Genomic DNA, 16372 nt, shown 5'->3' with positions numbered 1-16372 from the left:
TTGTTTTGCTAGTTTAGTGCATTAGGTGAAGCTGTGATAGATACAGTACAAGAATAAACCAGTGTCCTCTTGTCTGCCGAGGAGATCTGGCTACTGCACAGCTGGTTTAACAGCTCTCAGCCAGGAGCGACGGGCCGTGTACTGTAAAGTGCATCGTCTGCTTGGCTGTGTTTAGCCGGAGAGGAGCAGGATTAGGCGTTTGTCGAGGGAAACTAATCCCCCCCACTCCCCTACTCCCACCTTTGCTATCAGATCCCGGGGGCGAGTGCTTTTCTGTTTGCTTATCATGTGGCCTGCATTGCAAACAGCCTGCCTGATCGATGGCCCGGGTAGCAACGCCGGTCTGACGGAGGCCGTACTGTAATTACTGTGAGACAATGGCGTGTTGTGGAGGAGGGGGGGGATTAAGATCCATTTGATCCAGAGGACGCCAGTGTTTTGTATTTGCCGTATGCAAGAGAGCAAGGGGTCATAAATTGAAAAATGGAGCCATTAGCATTTCTTGATGGAAAGGAGTCACCTCTCGTTGGGTGGGCTAATTCCACGGCAAATCTAATCTCGCCGGGGCCAAAATAATGGATTATATCACAACAAATAAATGACATCAGTGTCCAGTAATAACAGTGACATTGAGCTCAATCTGGTCTTGTGTTTTTTTGTGAGATGACAGATAGGGCCACGGAGGAATCAGTGCATATCTATCTGAACTTGCAGCTAAGGCCGGGGAGTTGACAAAGGCTATGCTACTAATTGAAACAAATTGCCAAGCTGTCATCTTAATAATGCATGGCATATCTATGCTCACCTAGAGCCTTGAAGAAGGAGTGGGAGGGGGGGGACTGAGCCCCAAGCGCTAGCTTCAAAGCCAGAGGTGTCTTGAAGACCGCCCGGTGGCATTTCTCTCGGCTCGGCAGAGGAAATTGAGGGAGGGAATGTGAAGGGCACGGCACAGCCGCTGGAAATGTGTCGCAGCATTTCCCCCCTTCCCTTCCCTTCCCTCTCTCTTCCTCTTTTGTAGTCGTGCTTGGCTGCACCCTGATATTATTTTTTTTGCTGCTGCGGCTCTGATAAGTTCCTTGGGAACAAAACAATGTTCATGAGCTACTATTTAGGGAAGAAAAAAAGAAAAGGAATTGGGAGACAAAAAACCCTGAAATAAAATAAAGGAAAATGGAAAGAAAATGGCTAAGCTCCTGTATGTGTGTGTGTGTGTGTGTGTGTGCGTGTGCGTGTGCGTGTGCGTGTGCGTGTGTGTGTGTGTGTGTGTGTGTGTGTGTGTGTGTGTGTGTGTGTGTGTGTGTGTGCGTGTGCGTGTGCGTGTGCGTGTGCGTGTGTGGAAGGGAGGGCCATTAGGTGTCTGGCCCTGCTAACCCCAAGCTTTTCTTCACAGCTCCCTGGGAGCATTCTTCACCCCCTGGATCTTGGATCTCATGCGTTTTTGCACGCCAGGCCTTCCTACTAAGTTCTCTGACGCCTTGGCCTGGGCTGGCCTCAGCTTGTTGCTTCATTAAAATTAATACCCAGACCCACCTGGGCGGCACTTGGGACTCATCAAATATTCTCACACGCTAAACAAAACCGTCTCAGGCCTCGAATGCACTCAAGCCAATAGGGGAAATTTATATGCAGACGACCACCATCCCGCCACATCCATTTGTTTTGTTCAGGGGAGTCTGAAAACGATGATGGCTGGACACATCTTTGACAGCTATTTGGTGAGCTCATACCACCCCCTGTCCTTGACGCCTTCAACATGGGTCCAGGAATGAGCATATGGCCATACTGTGAATTGTTTAGAGGCAATTATTCAGACAGAATGTACAGTTAATCATATGGGCGCCTGATGCTCCTGTGGCAATTACGCCTGTGAAGTGGGTTCTGTTTTTGTGCATAAACTGTTCAATCTCTGCCACAATAGGCAGCTACTCGGTGAGGAAAACACTGTTTTGTGTTGCCTTCGGGAGGGCCTTTTTGCCCAGTTTATCATTGTAGCTTTGTGCATTATTAATCAGTGACTTTCTATTGAGTCTGCAAGCATCTCAATCATGTGCACTACATGTGGCAGTCTCTAAACTTTTTTAATGGATGAAGTGGAACTGTAGAGATATTGCTTTTTAGAAACTTTGAAAGCGCTTTGCTAAATCCAGAAATAGAAGTGCAAAATATATGGACTCCCTAGTCAAGTGTCTCAGCTGTTTTTCAGCTGGGATGTTCTTATGTATGGACATAGTTCGCTTTACCTGAGCGTAGCTGCTTGATGCGGCCGTTGCTGCCGTTGATATCTACGGGCAGGAAGTCTTTGAACCAGGAGATCTCGGGGTCCGGGTTCCCACTGGCGGCGCAGAGCATGGTGGCCGTGCGCGTCCTCTCCACCACCTTCAGCTGGGGGCCCATGTCGATGGTGGGAAAGCCGTGAGGAATCTGGTCCTCTGCACATCAACAAGGAAAAAGAACAGAGGGGGAGAGAGAGAGAGAGAGAAAAAAAAACAGGGGTGAGTGGGCAAGCGAGGAGAGGGGGGTTGCTTGCAACAAGGCCTCGACGTTTCACATGGATAGGGACAGCTGTAACTGGCTGGGCACAGAGTAAGACATCAGTCAAGCAGTGGATGCTTTCACAGAACCTGACCCCTACAGACCTACCCGGCACCCACCCCCTAGCCCCACATCCCTTGCATACCCAACACGCACCATCCCCTCCAAAAAAAAATCTGGATACACGAGACCACCCCGAGGTTCTTTCTATTCTCTTTGCTCTGAGAATTTCATTTGTTCTCTCTGCCATGCCAGAGCTCTGAGACAGAAAGGTGGTCCCCCTTTTTAACGGTGTGAAATCCTGTCGTAATGTAAATATCGCAGGGTTGGGGCGTGACTAATCCGCCTATGGTATTTCTCGTCACGGAGCTACGCGAGCGAGAGGGCAGGACACGCAATTTCTCTCCCGCTGCACCGCTCTCTCGCACACATAAAAGCCAGTCCCCCTCTCTTCTGCTCAGATAATCTGAAAGGGTAAGTGTGGTCAAATGCCAGCTCTGCCAAATTAAGAATAAAACATGAAAAAATCAATGTCTCAAAATTCCATTTCATGCATTCTCACACTTCCCCCCCATCCCCTCCACCGCTACCGCAACCAACCCCCTGGGTGAAAGAATGTGGAAAGAAAATAGAAGGCAGACAGCGCTGTGGAGATGAAGGTGGCGTCCAATACATGGGAGAAAACGAGAGAGAAAATTGAGGGCCGAGAAGCAACCAGGTGGAAAGTCGTTTAATTTGCAGTGAATGGGGGGGACTGTGAGACTTTTGTTCGCACACCATCATCTCGAGCCAACCAGGCCTGAAGAAATATGCAGCAACAACAGTCGCTCATGATGATGCAAATATGATAACACGTGCCTGAGAGTAAGCCAAATCTTGTTTTAAGGGATGACGAACTGCAGCGAACAAACTCACGCCTTTATTCTCACATTATCGGACTGGGAAAGCATTTGGAGGTGGCAAACATCTGCTAGTGCAAGATGTGCCGACTCACCATCTCAGTGGTAGCCAAAGTGAGGGGCATGAAAGTGCCCAGTGAGTCTGATCCTCTTTTAAATTTAATAGGCTCTTCCATGGCTCAGGCTACACCTTTCCCTTTTCATTGAAATTCAGGCCAGCACCTCTTTTCTAAATGCTATCCTAACAAAAAATAACACACAAAAAAACAACTAAACAACAAACAGTTGGACAAGGGTGAAAACATAACCAATCTGGAAAGAAAAATAATATCATACCATGGGACTGGGGAAAATAGCGCTGGGTACATCCCCATTGCATTCAAGTCTTAATCACAAACACAAGAAAATAGCTAAAAAGAAAACTAAAAAGGAGAAGGCGGCAGTTTCGGCCTGTGATAAATTCAGTGTCTATAGTGGGAACTGAGTATGTTGTGGCACATGGGGAGGAAAAAAAACACAGTGTGAGGCTGGAAAACCCTCTAATAAAGGGCTTTAAAGCCTGCTTTGAGTGAGAGGAGGGAGGTTCCCACTGCGAGGGGTACAAATGGACTCGGAGAGGCTCGAGGGAGGGGCTGATCTACAGTTCTGGCTTGGCCACGGAAAATACCTGCGCGTTTGAAAGCCTCTCTCTCCTGGATCTGAATCAACTAGAAAGCCTGTTTGTCTGCCTGTGTTTCTCTCTCCTCCAGTCTCTCTCTCTCTCCTCTCCTCCAGTCTCTCTCTCTCTCCCCCTGTCTCTCTCTCCCCCCCCCAGTCTCTCTCTCCCCCCCAGTCTCTCTCTCTCCCCCCCCCAGTCTCTCTCTCTCCCCCCCCCAGTCTCTCTCTCTCTCTCCCCCCCCAGCCTCTCTCTCTCCCCCCCAGTCTCTCTCTCTCCCCCCCAGTCTCTCTCTCTCTCTCTCTCTCTCTCTCTCTCTCTCTCTCTCTCTCTCTCTCTGAGCAAGAGGAAAAGCAAGGCCCTCCTCACCTTTTGTTGTTGTTTTAGCTCACTGTTAAGGACAAACATTGTCAAGGGAAAGGGGAGGAGAGGAGGTACAGGGACACCACAAGTCTGCCAGGCAGGCAAGCAGGCAAGCAGGCAGGCAGTGTCTTTACTGCATAAAAAAGAGTCTTTAGTGTACTTAGTTTGGAGAAAGAGGTAGGCTGAGATGTTGTAATGGTGCCCGCTGGGAAATCCGCAAACACATTCTCACAAACACACGCTAAAGCCATGAGGCATGAGGCAGACAATGTGTGGCAGGGACACGAAAACAACCCCGGCGGAGGCCGTGCCAAGCCAAGAAAGAAAAGAAAAGAAAAAGCAAAGTAGAAAGAAAGAAAGAAAGAAAGAAAGAAAGAAAGAAAGTGGGAGAAAAAAGGAGGGAGAACAGAAAATGAGAGGGCTGAATATACAGCAGGGGAAAAGAGAGAGAGAGAGAGAGAGAGAGAGAGAGAGAGAGAGAGAGAGAGAGAGAGAGAGAGAGAGAGAGAGAGAGAGAGAGAGAAAGTGAGAGCAAGAGCAAGAGCAAGAGCAAGAGAGAGGGAGGAAAAATGTGATAATTGGACAGACAACGCCATTCCCACTGCAGTGGCCCCGGCGTTTGCCAATCTCCTTTAGAGCACTCAGTGTGTGAGGCTGAGAACTAGTGGGAGCCTGGCACCAGACACTAGCAGCTCACACAAGCCTCACTGCTGGCAGGGGCTACATCATTAGCATTTTTTTTTTTTTACTTTTTTATCATGGTAAAAAGCCCATCGTTTGAGAGATCTTAAGTATATATTATTATGGAGGGGGGAAGTGAATTTAATACGGTGACTTTCACTTCGGCAGCAAAGGTTGAAATATTCTAAAATATTCAAATGGCACTGCCACAGAACATCCTGCTTATTTGAGGAAAAAAAACAAGGAGTATCATTTTGTCTGCATTAAAATACGTGAAACCTGCGAATCCTTGAAGTTTGATTACAACTGTGAGTTGAGAGTTGAGAGACAAAGGGAAGAGAGGCAGGAGAGGGAGGACGGAGGGATGAGGCATGAGAACTTTTTCATAGCCCATTTTCTACCCCCTTTGCAAATGAGAGAGGCTGCATGTGCTGAGACTATTTGCAGGCAGGCAGGTAGGTGTCACTCTCCCGAGGGACTTTCAAAGGCACCTCAAACCAATCCCTTCTGCAAGCCCTTTGTTGGTTGTGACGAGCGAAGAAAACATGTCACATCTCTGTTTGCTGAAGAGCAGGGGAGGCAGAGATAAGTGAGGGAGGAAGGGAGGAAGGGGGAGAGAGAGAGAGAGAGAGAGAGAGAGAGAGAGAGAGAGAGAGAGAGAGAGAGAGAGAGAGAGAGAGAGAGAGAGAGAGAGAGGGAGGCAATGGAGGTAGAGAAATGTGGAGACAGAGGGGTGCAGAGTCTGAGAGAGAGGGAGAAAGAGGAGGAGAGAACGAGCGGGAAAGAGGAGCAAAGAAAGGTTTGAAGAAGAGAAAAGAGGGAGAACAAGTAGAAGGAGACGAAGAAGAAGAACTCTCAGACCCCATCTGAAAACTGACACCCTGTCATTCCACATAAGATGACGTGATGACTCTTAACCACGGCTTGAATTTCATTACCTGTTTTTCCCCCCCTTCTTCAACAATGCTGCCCCCGCTCCATAGCTTCTCTGGACTCTTTTTGTTCACCTGACATAGAATATGGATTTGGGCGTCAAGAGCCTCTCCCTTCCCACGGTAAATACTATATTCAGATAATAACCACATTCCTAACTTTCTGTCAGAGAGAATTACGGTGTATTTGAAGGGAGGTACAGGAGGTTGGAGGGGTTGGAGTGGGGCAAAGAGAGAGAGAGAGACTGAGAGAGAAAAACAACATCATCGTATCCAATAGCCTCTGGTGGAATTCCTGCAATGAAGGATTACGTTCCTCCTCCTATCTAATCCCCCGCGCACAATAAGCGCAGAGTGCACGAACATCGCTGACGGCCCGTCACTCAGGACCAGCCGTGAGTCTGGAGGGGAAACGGCGGCGCGAGCGACTACAGTACACGTCCTGTCCGTCTGCTCCTGGCAGACGCTGCCTGACGACACACGGCTCAACAGCATGATGGGGATGTGTTGGAGGTTGATAGGTGTGTGTGTGTGTGTGTGTGCGTGTGTGTGTGTAATAGTGGTGGGGATTCACACACAGATGAGCTATAGCTACCTAAACTTTAATGACTACTAAGGTAAAGATAGAGAGAAAGAAAGAGGGAGAGGGAGAGGGAGAGGGAGAGGGAGAGGGAGAGGGAGAGGGAGAAAGGGAGAGAGAGAGACATACCGAGACATGGAGGACAGGAGGAAGGAAATGCAGCAGCAGGATTTCTGTCGGTGTCGGCCCTCCTGACTGAGAATTCAAATGCCCCATCTGCTTGCACATTCTCTTTCATCCGGGCAGAGAAACGCAGAGAAACCCATGCAATTCACTGACTGACTGACTGACTGACTCACTGACAGACTGACTCACTGACTGACTGACTGACTGACTGACTGACTGACTGACTGACTGACTGACTGACTGACTGACTGACTGACTGACTGACTGACTGACTGCAGGACACGGGAGTGAAGAAAATGAAAATTTGACAGCTAACGCTTTGGAGGGGGGAAAAAAACCAAAACGGCATTATGGGCCTCAAAGCAATTCTCAGGTGCCCCCTGGGGAGCTGTGGTCGATATGCTTTTTAGGTTACCTAAAGACTCACTGAAAAAAAAAGAAAATCAATCCAGAACGAGAATGGAGCGAGGCGATTATGACATATTAGGGCTAAGCAAATAGAATGAGTAAGTAGTCCAAAGTGACATAATCGGGAGACGAATACGTTTTGAGTAGGCTTGTATTCCTACCTGTGTGTGTGTGTGTGTGTGTGTGTGTGTGTGTGTGTGTGTGTGTGTGTGTGTGTGTGTGTGTGTGTGTGTGTGTGTGTGTGTGTGTGTGTGTGTGTGTGTGTGTGTGTGTGTGTGTGCGTGCGTGCATGTACATGCGTGCCTCATCCGCTGTGTGTGTTCGTGTGTGAATGTGTGTGAATGTACATGGTACGTGTTCTTCTCCCCACATAAGGTCACGGCCTGTACCAGTGTCTCCATAAAAGATCACCAAAAGTGTGAGGTGTCGGTCGACCTTGCCTGTCTCTGTGCGCCTGCCTGCCTGTCTCCCTCTCGACCTGACCTCGGAGTCACGGCTGGCCGCAGCGACGTGATGCTCGGGCCTGACGACGGCACACGGCACAGCACAGCCCCGCCACACTGGTGTTATTGTTCTCTAGGCACGACCGTGACAAGGTGTTTGGCTCCAACTGCGCCACACATTCCGGCTGTAATTTAGAAGTCGCCTTGTAAGACGGCGGTGGAAACATAATCAGCCGGGACAAAAGCAGCATGAGGGAGGACGTGTGGTGGGGTTGGGACGGCGATGGGGGCAGATGGTGTTTGGAGTTGAGGAGAGGGAGGTGGTGGTGGGGGGGTGGTCGTGGTTGGAGTTGAGGAGAGGAGAGGGGGGCGAACTGGGTGGTGGTGGTGCTGGTGGGCGGCTGCCTGGCAGTGCTCTAGGAGATCTGTGTCATGGAGGTCTTAGTGTACTGTAGCTTGCACTTGTCTGGCTGACAGGTGTGCGGAGGATGTGACTACATGCGTTGAGCCTGCTTGTTTCCCTCCAACCTGAGACATGTCGTTTCTGGGTTTTTTCCCCTCCCTTACAATTCACATGCTTGTGGTTGTTTATTTCTTTCCTTTAGTGGAAAAAAATCCTTCTCCTTTCCTTCTTTCATGCTTTGAAAAAGGCTTTCAGGGTTCAACAGTGGAGCAAAATAAAAAAAAATGTGCTGGTGTCAAACAGCAGCCTCTTGGCACAGCAGTCAAAAGACTTCAAAAGAACACAGAATTTTTCTCCTCTTTCTTTTGGAACAAAAAAATAAAAAAAGAAATCATGTCAGACGGACACTTGAATCCCCTCTCAGGCCTTCTTTTGTCTGTGGCGCTGGACAATTTGCTCCATTACAAGTGTCCACTGTGTGTCCAGTGTGCTGACTGCAACCCTCCTCTACCGCTGCATCTCACCTCCTCGCTGGAAACCAGCCAACAGGCCGCGACAGAGTAGCAGTTTACCCACGCCAAAGCCGAACGGCTGCTGTTACTCGGCAGGCATGTGTGAAGGCAACCGTTGAAGGCTGAAGATCTCTCTCTCTTTCTCTCTCTGCCTGCCTTCTTCCATGCCTCCATCTCTCCTTCCACCTTCTCAGTTTCACCAAACAGCCGTCAACACACTCCCACCCCCATGCTCTCACAGATTTACACATCTAAACTTTCCATAGCGTACGGATTGACAGGTCAGCCTTAGGAATTCAGGTGCATATCAATTACCGCTCTGGATTTTCCCATGGAATCGGAGGCAAGGGAGGGAGGGTGGGGGTGGGGGGGGAGACATTATTTGGGACATGAATGGACGGCAATGGAAAAGTGGGACGCCGAGGAGAATGCTCCCCTTTTCCCATGATTCCACAGTGAATGTTCCGCTGGATAATAGTTAGAGCTGGCACAGCCTTGACCAGCGGTATCCCGCAGAGAGGCCAAACAAAATCTTTCAATATTTCAAATATTACGTAACCCGCCGCCGTATCATGGGAGAGGCAATGCTAGGCCAGCGGCTGTTGGTGAGAAAATCGCAGTGCAAAGCCAGCTGCTTCGTCACAGAGAACACAGAAAGGCGAGCGGAGCAGGTCCCCACACGCTGGTTAATAGTGTTTTCTTTTTTTTCAGGCCAGCACTTAAATGCAGTTTTATTCTGGCAGGCTGTCCAAGTCCACTTATCAAGTTGGGCAGCTCACAGGAGAGAGAGAGAGAGAGAGAGAGAGAGAGAGAGAGAGAGAGAGAGAGAGAGAGAGAGAGAGAGAGAGAGAGAGAGAGAGAGAGAGAGAGAGAGAGAGAGAGAGAGAGAGAGAGACGGCCTCAAGCAAAGGCACAGCGCTTCACCTCCAGCAAACGTTGCTTTAATTAATGCCAATCCAGATGGCAGCTGATGCCTGTGTGGGGATCTGGCCTGGGCCTGGCCCGGACACGGGTCACCTCCGGCAGGCTGAATGAGTTCCAGAATGACTTGCGGGATGTGCGGGCCTGTGTTTCATCAGTGTTTTGACCAGATGCAAAAAGGGACCTTAGAGCTCCATTGCCAATGAGAGTTGACCTCTTGTCAGCAGTGACATTTCCGGTACACTGACATTGGCATAGCACAGACAGGCGCGCACACACACACACACACACGCACACGCACACGTTCACGCACACGCACACGCACACACACGCAGACAGAACAAATGCACGCAAACACATCTCCTCTTTCATCATAGACGAGCCAAACATCCTCTGAGGAAATTGTCTTCACTTAATGAGATCTTACAGCTTGGCCGACGAGGACAGAGCGCTTATGGGTCTTTATGTGAAGAAGAAGAGACAAAGATCAGGGCTGGCGGCTGTTAAAGAGGCTAATGCTAGCCAGGGAGTGACAAGGTTTGTCAAAGGGAGGACGTCTGCCAATCACTGGTGGACCAGTGCTACAATCTGTCCAAACTACGCTTTCTAAGACTAGGAACACACTTGGGGCTTTGGATTTCACTGCTCAACAATACAGTTAATATTGTACGTTGAAAATACTTCGTCATTTTTTTATCCTCTTTTTACATAACCTACACAACCTTGTCATGAAATCGTGTTTTGAAAGTTGCGTAACGTTTTTCAATTCTAGTTGAAATAAAAGTAAAAGGACAACTCCTCAAGGCAGCAGAAATGTGTCCTTCAACATATTTCTCACAAGTATTTTTTTTCTCACTGTATAGTGTTGAATGCGAAAAAAGGCAAGTCCTTCCACATGCCACAAAGATAACATTCTCAGAAATACTTGGGTGACCCTGATATCTCTCAAACAATTGATGGCATGTCGGCCAAAGAAAAAAGAAAAACACATGCGAGGAAACATAGCCCACAACCATGCGGCAGTCCGATTTTGATACATATAGTACAATATTTGTATACATTTTTCTGACGTGGTGGAGGTAGGAGAGGAATTGACAGCATTGCTGGTTAAGAGGGCTGCACAGCACTACCCCATAATGTCGCCTCTGCCAAGGCCACCGCAGAGTCACCGCGTGCCACAGGCTGTCAAGGCAGGCTGTCGTTGGGTAATTGGGGGGGCTGGAGCTCAAGCTGGAGCCGGTTGGAGGGTGGGGGTGCCATAGCCACACTGAGTCACAGTGGATATGTGGTCGCATCCTGCAGTGACTGGAAGTTGTTAGCGTGTGTGTGTGTGTGTGTGTGTGTGTGTGTGTGTGTGTGTGTGTGTGTGTGTGTGTGTGTGTGTGTGTGTGTGTGTGTGTGTGTGTGTGTGTGTGTGTGTGTGCGTGCTTGTGTGCGTGCGTGCGTGTTGCTGAGGATGTGATGTGGTGGTGCCCCCCCAGGACATGCTCCACCCCTCAACCCCCCCTTTCTTTCGCTTGCCACGAAAAACGCTTTCCCGCCAAACCATCGCCAAGCTTCCGACCTTCACTTGTTTTCATCAAGGATAATTAGTTAGCAGAATTTATTTGCATTGCTAATTTCTCACCCTCATCCTCACCCACCCCTCCTCCCCTCCCATCCTCTATCGTTCTTTCTCTTTGCCCTGTCTCTAACACACCCTCAGTCACAAACACACAGTCACACACACACGTGCACACTCACAGACACACATGCACACTCACTCACACTGACTCGCACTAAAGCATCATGGTTCCTAATAAGCCTTTAATAGCTGCTGTTTGAACCGAAGCCTTTGAAGACGGCTCTCTGGAGGTTTACATAAGTCAGCAGAGTTTACTCTTCGGCTGGCACTTAACGCTTTGCTGCCTATGCCAATGCAATAGCAGTGCTTCCTGTGTGTGTGTGTGTGTGTGTGTGTGTGTGTGTGTGTGTGTGTGTGTGTGTGTGTGTGTGTGTGTGTGTGTGTGTGTGTGTGTGTGTGTGTGTGTGTGTGTGTGTGTGTGTGTGTGTGTGTGTGTGTGTGTCATTGAGAAATGGTGTGTGTGTGTGTGTGTGCGTGCGTGCGTGTGTGCGTGCGTGCGTCTTAGTCATTGAGAAATGCTGTGTGTTTGTGCGTGTGTGTCCGCTCTGATGACGCTGACACTGACTGCACAAGAGAAGAGAAGAAAAGAAGAGGCTGCCCGTGCGTCTCTACTTGCAGGGTCTCCAGAGGCAGACTTGGCCACCGTGAAAGCGGGCAGACAGCAGGGGTCTAGCCCGTCATATCCACCCCATGACGACCATGCCATATAAATATTCATGACTGCATAGCTAAACATGGCTGTTTGTTTACACTGTGCATGTCTATATAACAATAGCTACATGAACATGTGCCAAGCATACACACATGCAAAGAGCAAAAGGAAACAGACATAGAGAACGAATGAGGAATGAGAGAGGGAGGGAGGGAGGGAGCTAGAGAGGAGGGGAATCAGATTTTTTTTTTAAATCCATACACACACAAACAAACTCACGTTTAAACCTAAACCTATAAAGAAGAGACACACGGTCAAGCCGGCGGATTAAAACACTCCCATTTTCTCATTCAGGGGTGCATTTCTCGAAACCATAGTTGCGAACTACGGTAGCTACTTTGATGTTTGCAATGCAATTTTCCGTTGACAACTACCCACGTTGCTAACTGGCTGACAACTACGTTTTCGAGAAACACACCCCTGAAGAGCAAGGAAGAAGGAAGGACCCCAACGGCGGCAGTGGCGTGCAGACAAAAGCCCCACCAGCCAACTGCCAGACATCTCCATCAGTGGGCTACGGACAGGGCATCACTGGGGAGTCTGGCGCTGTGCGCGTCTGAGCTGGTTAGAGGGCATCAGTACGAGGCCAAAAACAAACAAAAAGACAAAAAAAACCTTCAAATCCATATTTGAGCAGTGTGCCGATAAATAAATAAAGGGGAATGAGGCGCAGGGAGGGAGGGAGAAGAAAAAAAAACAACTTCAAGAAATAAATAGTCATAAACAACTGTTCAGAAAGGAAAAAGAAATGACTTTTTCAATGTCACAGGAAGACGGGAGCTGAACATGGAGTGGGGAAGGTTTTTTGGGGGCAAATAAGCTTTTATTATTAATCCAGCAGCCTTAATTGCTTCTTTATCAGGCTCTGGCATCCCTGTGGGGTTGTGTGTGTGTGTGTGTGTGTGTGTGTGTGTGTGTGTGTGTGTGTGTGTGTGTGTGTGTGTGTGTGTGTGTGTGTGTGTGTGTGTGTGTGTGTGTGTGTGTGCGCGTGTAAAAATGCTTGTGTTGCTGGCTGCTTGTGTTTCAAATTATGTGTGAGTATATGTGCAGTTGTGTGTGTTGTGTGTCTGTACACAATGTGAGTGAGCGAGAAGGGGAAGAGGGAGAGAGAGAGAGAGAGAGAGAGAGAGAGAGAGAGAGAGAGAGAGAGAGAGAGAGAGAGAGAGAGAGAGAGCTGAGGGGTGGTATGAAAACGATGGAGAGAAAATGTGTTGTGTTGTAAAGCCTTGAAGGTCTACGCCGGCTGGTCTGCAGTGAGATAAACAGGGGGCTGAGATGGTAGATAGCTGTGGCTGGAATCGCAAAATTGCAGGAGTTTCACTCATTCAGCCCCTTCTTCTCTCTCACTCACACACAAACAAACAAACAAACGTGTAGGCCTACACACACACACACACACACACACACAGACACACACATACACTGTCTCTCTCATACATACATCCTTCTCTATCTCTCTCTATCTCACACACAAACACACGCACGCACGCACGCACGCACGCACGCACCCACACACACACACACACAAACACACACACACACACACACACACACACACACACAAACACGTTAACCTGTCTGACACCCTCCACTCGCTCGTTCAAACTTCACTGCAATCATTCTCCACCCCCAGGGTCTTGAAGGATGCTGACAAACCAGACTCTAATACACCTTTACAAATGGCTGCGTTTACAGAGCGAGATTAGCTGCAACGGCTAACAACTCACGCCCGCAATCAATACAGAGGGAAGAAATACACCCCCCCCGTCTGTGTGTCTGGCTTCAGTCAGCCTATCGTCCGGCTTAGCGAGTGTTATGTCTGTCCACATTCTCTTTTTGAAAAGCTCGACGCTGTACTTAAATCACTCTCTGAACACCAACATCAGTGTAGCTTTTCAAGGTCAATGAGCTACTACACCAGTATGTCTGGTGTCCGAGTGCCCGAGTGAAGCTATATAAGTGGGTTTCTATTAAAAAACCTTTTCATTTCGAAATGGACTTACTGTAGGTAATGCTGACTGCACACGCATGACGAATGCGAACACAGATACAATTACGCAAGAAACTCTCACAAAGACACACACACACACACACACTCACTCACACAGACACACACACACGCACACACACAGTCAAGGAAGTTTTCATTTGAACACCACTATCACTGAACTAAATGTTCTGGAATCTTAGTGCTGGCAAACAATAGAATAAAAAATGAAGGAATGCATTGTGTCTGTGAATGGGTGTGTGAGCGCATGTGTGTGTGTGTGTGTGTGTGTTCATGCACCTGGGTCAAAGACGAAACAGGGTTTTCAGGACTCCAAAAAATAAAACTGTTCCCTGACACCGTTCTTCAACTTTTCTGGGTACATTGGAGTGTAGAGTGATTAAGTTTATTATTTTCTGTTCAGAAAATAGTGAGGAACATGCATTTTTACCCCATTTTCACCCATAAAATGTCATTCAGTGTAATACGGTGTTAAACAGTTGATAATGCAAAAAACATATAGATGACGTTAAAAAACTGAAATAAACTACTTAACATAGTAAAGGGCTATATTTAAGGTCTTAATCAAACCTAAAACATTCTAGTAAAAGGCATTTGCAAATAGTTTTTGAAGTGTTTGTAGTCTTTCACCGAGTGCATTTCACCCATTTGGCTTTAAGAAGTGTTTCCCCTGAAGAGAAAATCAGTTTAAAATACACAATTATTCATTTGCTGTATGCCCCCGCATGTGTTGTGCTAAACAAATAAGTTTTGTAAGAATTTGACTTTATTTTCACATAAAAATGTGCATTTCACTGAATGACCACAACTATTACACTGAATGATGCCTTGGCAAAAAGTCTATATAAACAGCTCCTTTTCATTGCTATCATATTGTTACCATCATACTACAGTACTCAAAGTCCTGAATGAGTGACAACAGAAATAGGTGTTGTCAAATAATTGGTATTTTACTTAATATTGGGGCATTAAAATGTGTTTTGAAGAACTTCCAAGATCACAAGCTTAGAGGTAGGCTACCACTTAGGCCTAAAACAATAAAAAATAAAATTTTGTCTGTTAACCTGCATATTTCGGGGATTGTGACTTAGGGTGTTCGGATAATTCATGTAACTTCCAAAATCCCAGAATCTACCCAGTGATATGGTTGCTACATGGTAATAACAAGGTTATAATGGAAATAACAATAAAAGTCATAATTTCAAGTAGTATCATCATATTATTGTATCTTAGAGTAATATTGCAACTTATATTGCCGTTTTGATTCTAAATATACAACCATGAACTGATTACACTGAATGAAATGGCCCTTACACTGCATGTCACTGAATGACATCTCTTACACTGAAGGACGACCAAATACTTTTCACCTTATTTTTACCTTTTTACAAGCACACAGTTAGTCACCTACATGAAACAATGACTTTGACCCACAATGTTTACTATGTCTATTCAGAAAATATGCTTGTTTGGATGAATATCTAAGTATAAAAGTATTTTTTGACATTTCACTGAATGACATCTGTTTTTGTGGACGCTGTTACCACAAGATAAAAATACAGAATTTTTGACTATTGAAGAACAAGACTCTCCCTTTGCATCATCACTTAAGGGGTCCCTAGGGGTCCTTTTGATGATGTCACATATTGTGTGTGACTATCACTTTTTATTATGATTTAAAAGCATCATGTTGATCTTATTACACTGAATGATATCTAAGGAATTGACAATCCGGACAAAAGTCCCCAGATGATTTGAATATCAAAACAAAATGGTAATGAAACGTGCTTTTAATACAATAACAAGAACACTTCTAGAATTATGCCCAGAGAGTGAAAAAATAATTTTGTTCGTCATTTTGCATAATTATTTAAGCATGTATTGATGATTTTTAAGTTCGGACCATTACACTGAATGACATTTTTGCACTTTATGAGATTATTTCACACATACATTGACAATTGTTTTTCTTTAAATGTTACTGAAATGAGAAACTAGACTATGCTGTTTATCAGCATAACATTCAAAATTCATTAATTTACTTTTTTGATAGTTAAATGAGTGCGGAACAAAAAAAATGCACGTCTCGTCTTTGACCCACCTGTCTTTGTGTTTGTGTTTGTGTATACACAATATGTCTGCATCTCTCTCCTCCATCTGTGTTTATGTTTGTGTGTATCTGTGCACCTGTCTAGCGGAGTTTGCGTTTGTGTAGTGTGTACCTGTCACTGAAAAAAACACATCTAGTCCAAGTATTATGTTTGTGGAAATTAAACTATTTATGACTACCAGTGTACTGTATATGCCTCAGTTGCTATTTGCGTGTTGTGTGCATGCTTGAGTGTACCTGAGTGTGTGTGTATCGCATTTGGGTGTGTGTGCATGTACGTGTTGAGATACACACACACACGCGTATAGGAAGAAGCATGTGCTATAATTGGTGCCATTCCTCCTCTGGAGTAGGCCAAGTATTCACCTCTTTAGAGCGCATTACTCTGCTCGAGAAGCCAGCATCCATCATCTGCAGCCGTGTCTCTCTGACAGTTTTAACTGGATATCTCCTTTAATCCTAG

The 16372-nt window shown here is 46.7% G+C and overlaps 1 protein-coding gene across 1 annotated transcript in view; it reads right to left on the bottom strand.

The window, feature by feature from the left end:
- Window positions 1-16372, bottom strand: part of ptprfa (protein tyrosine phosphatase receptor type Fa) — a 248725-nt gene that overhangs the window by 141220 nt on the left and 91133 nt on the right. Inside the window, exon 5 of the mRNA XM_063201608.1 lies at window positions 2241-2429. Within this exon, the coding sequence (XP_063057678.1) occupies window positions 2241-2429 (189 nt within the window). The remainder of the gene's footprint in view (window positions 1-2240; window positions 2430-16372) is intronic.

Source organism: Engraulis encrasicolus, chromosome 6 (assembly GCF_034702125.1).
Source record: "Engraulis encrasicolus isolate BLACKSEA-1 chromosome 6, IST_EnEncr_1.0, whole genome shotgun sequence".
Classification (NCBI taxonomy): domain Eukaryota; kingdom Metazoa; phylum Chordata; class Actinopteri; order Clupeiformes; family Engraulidae; genus Engraulis; species Engraulis encrasicolus.
The sequence above is the reverse complement of the archived record's forward strand: the minus strand, read 5'-3'. Positions and strand labels throughout refer to the sequence as shown.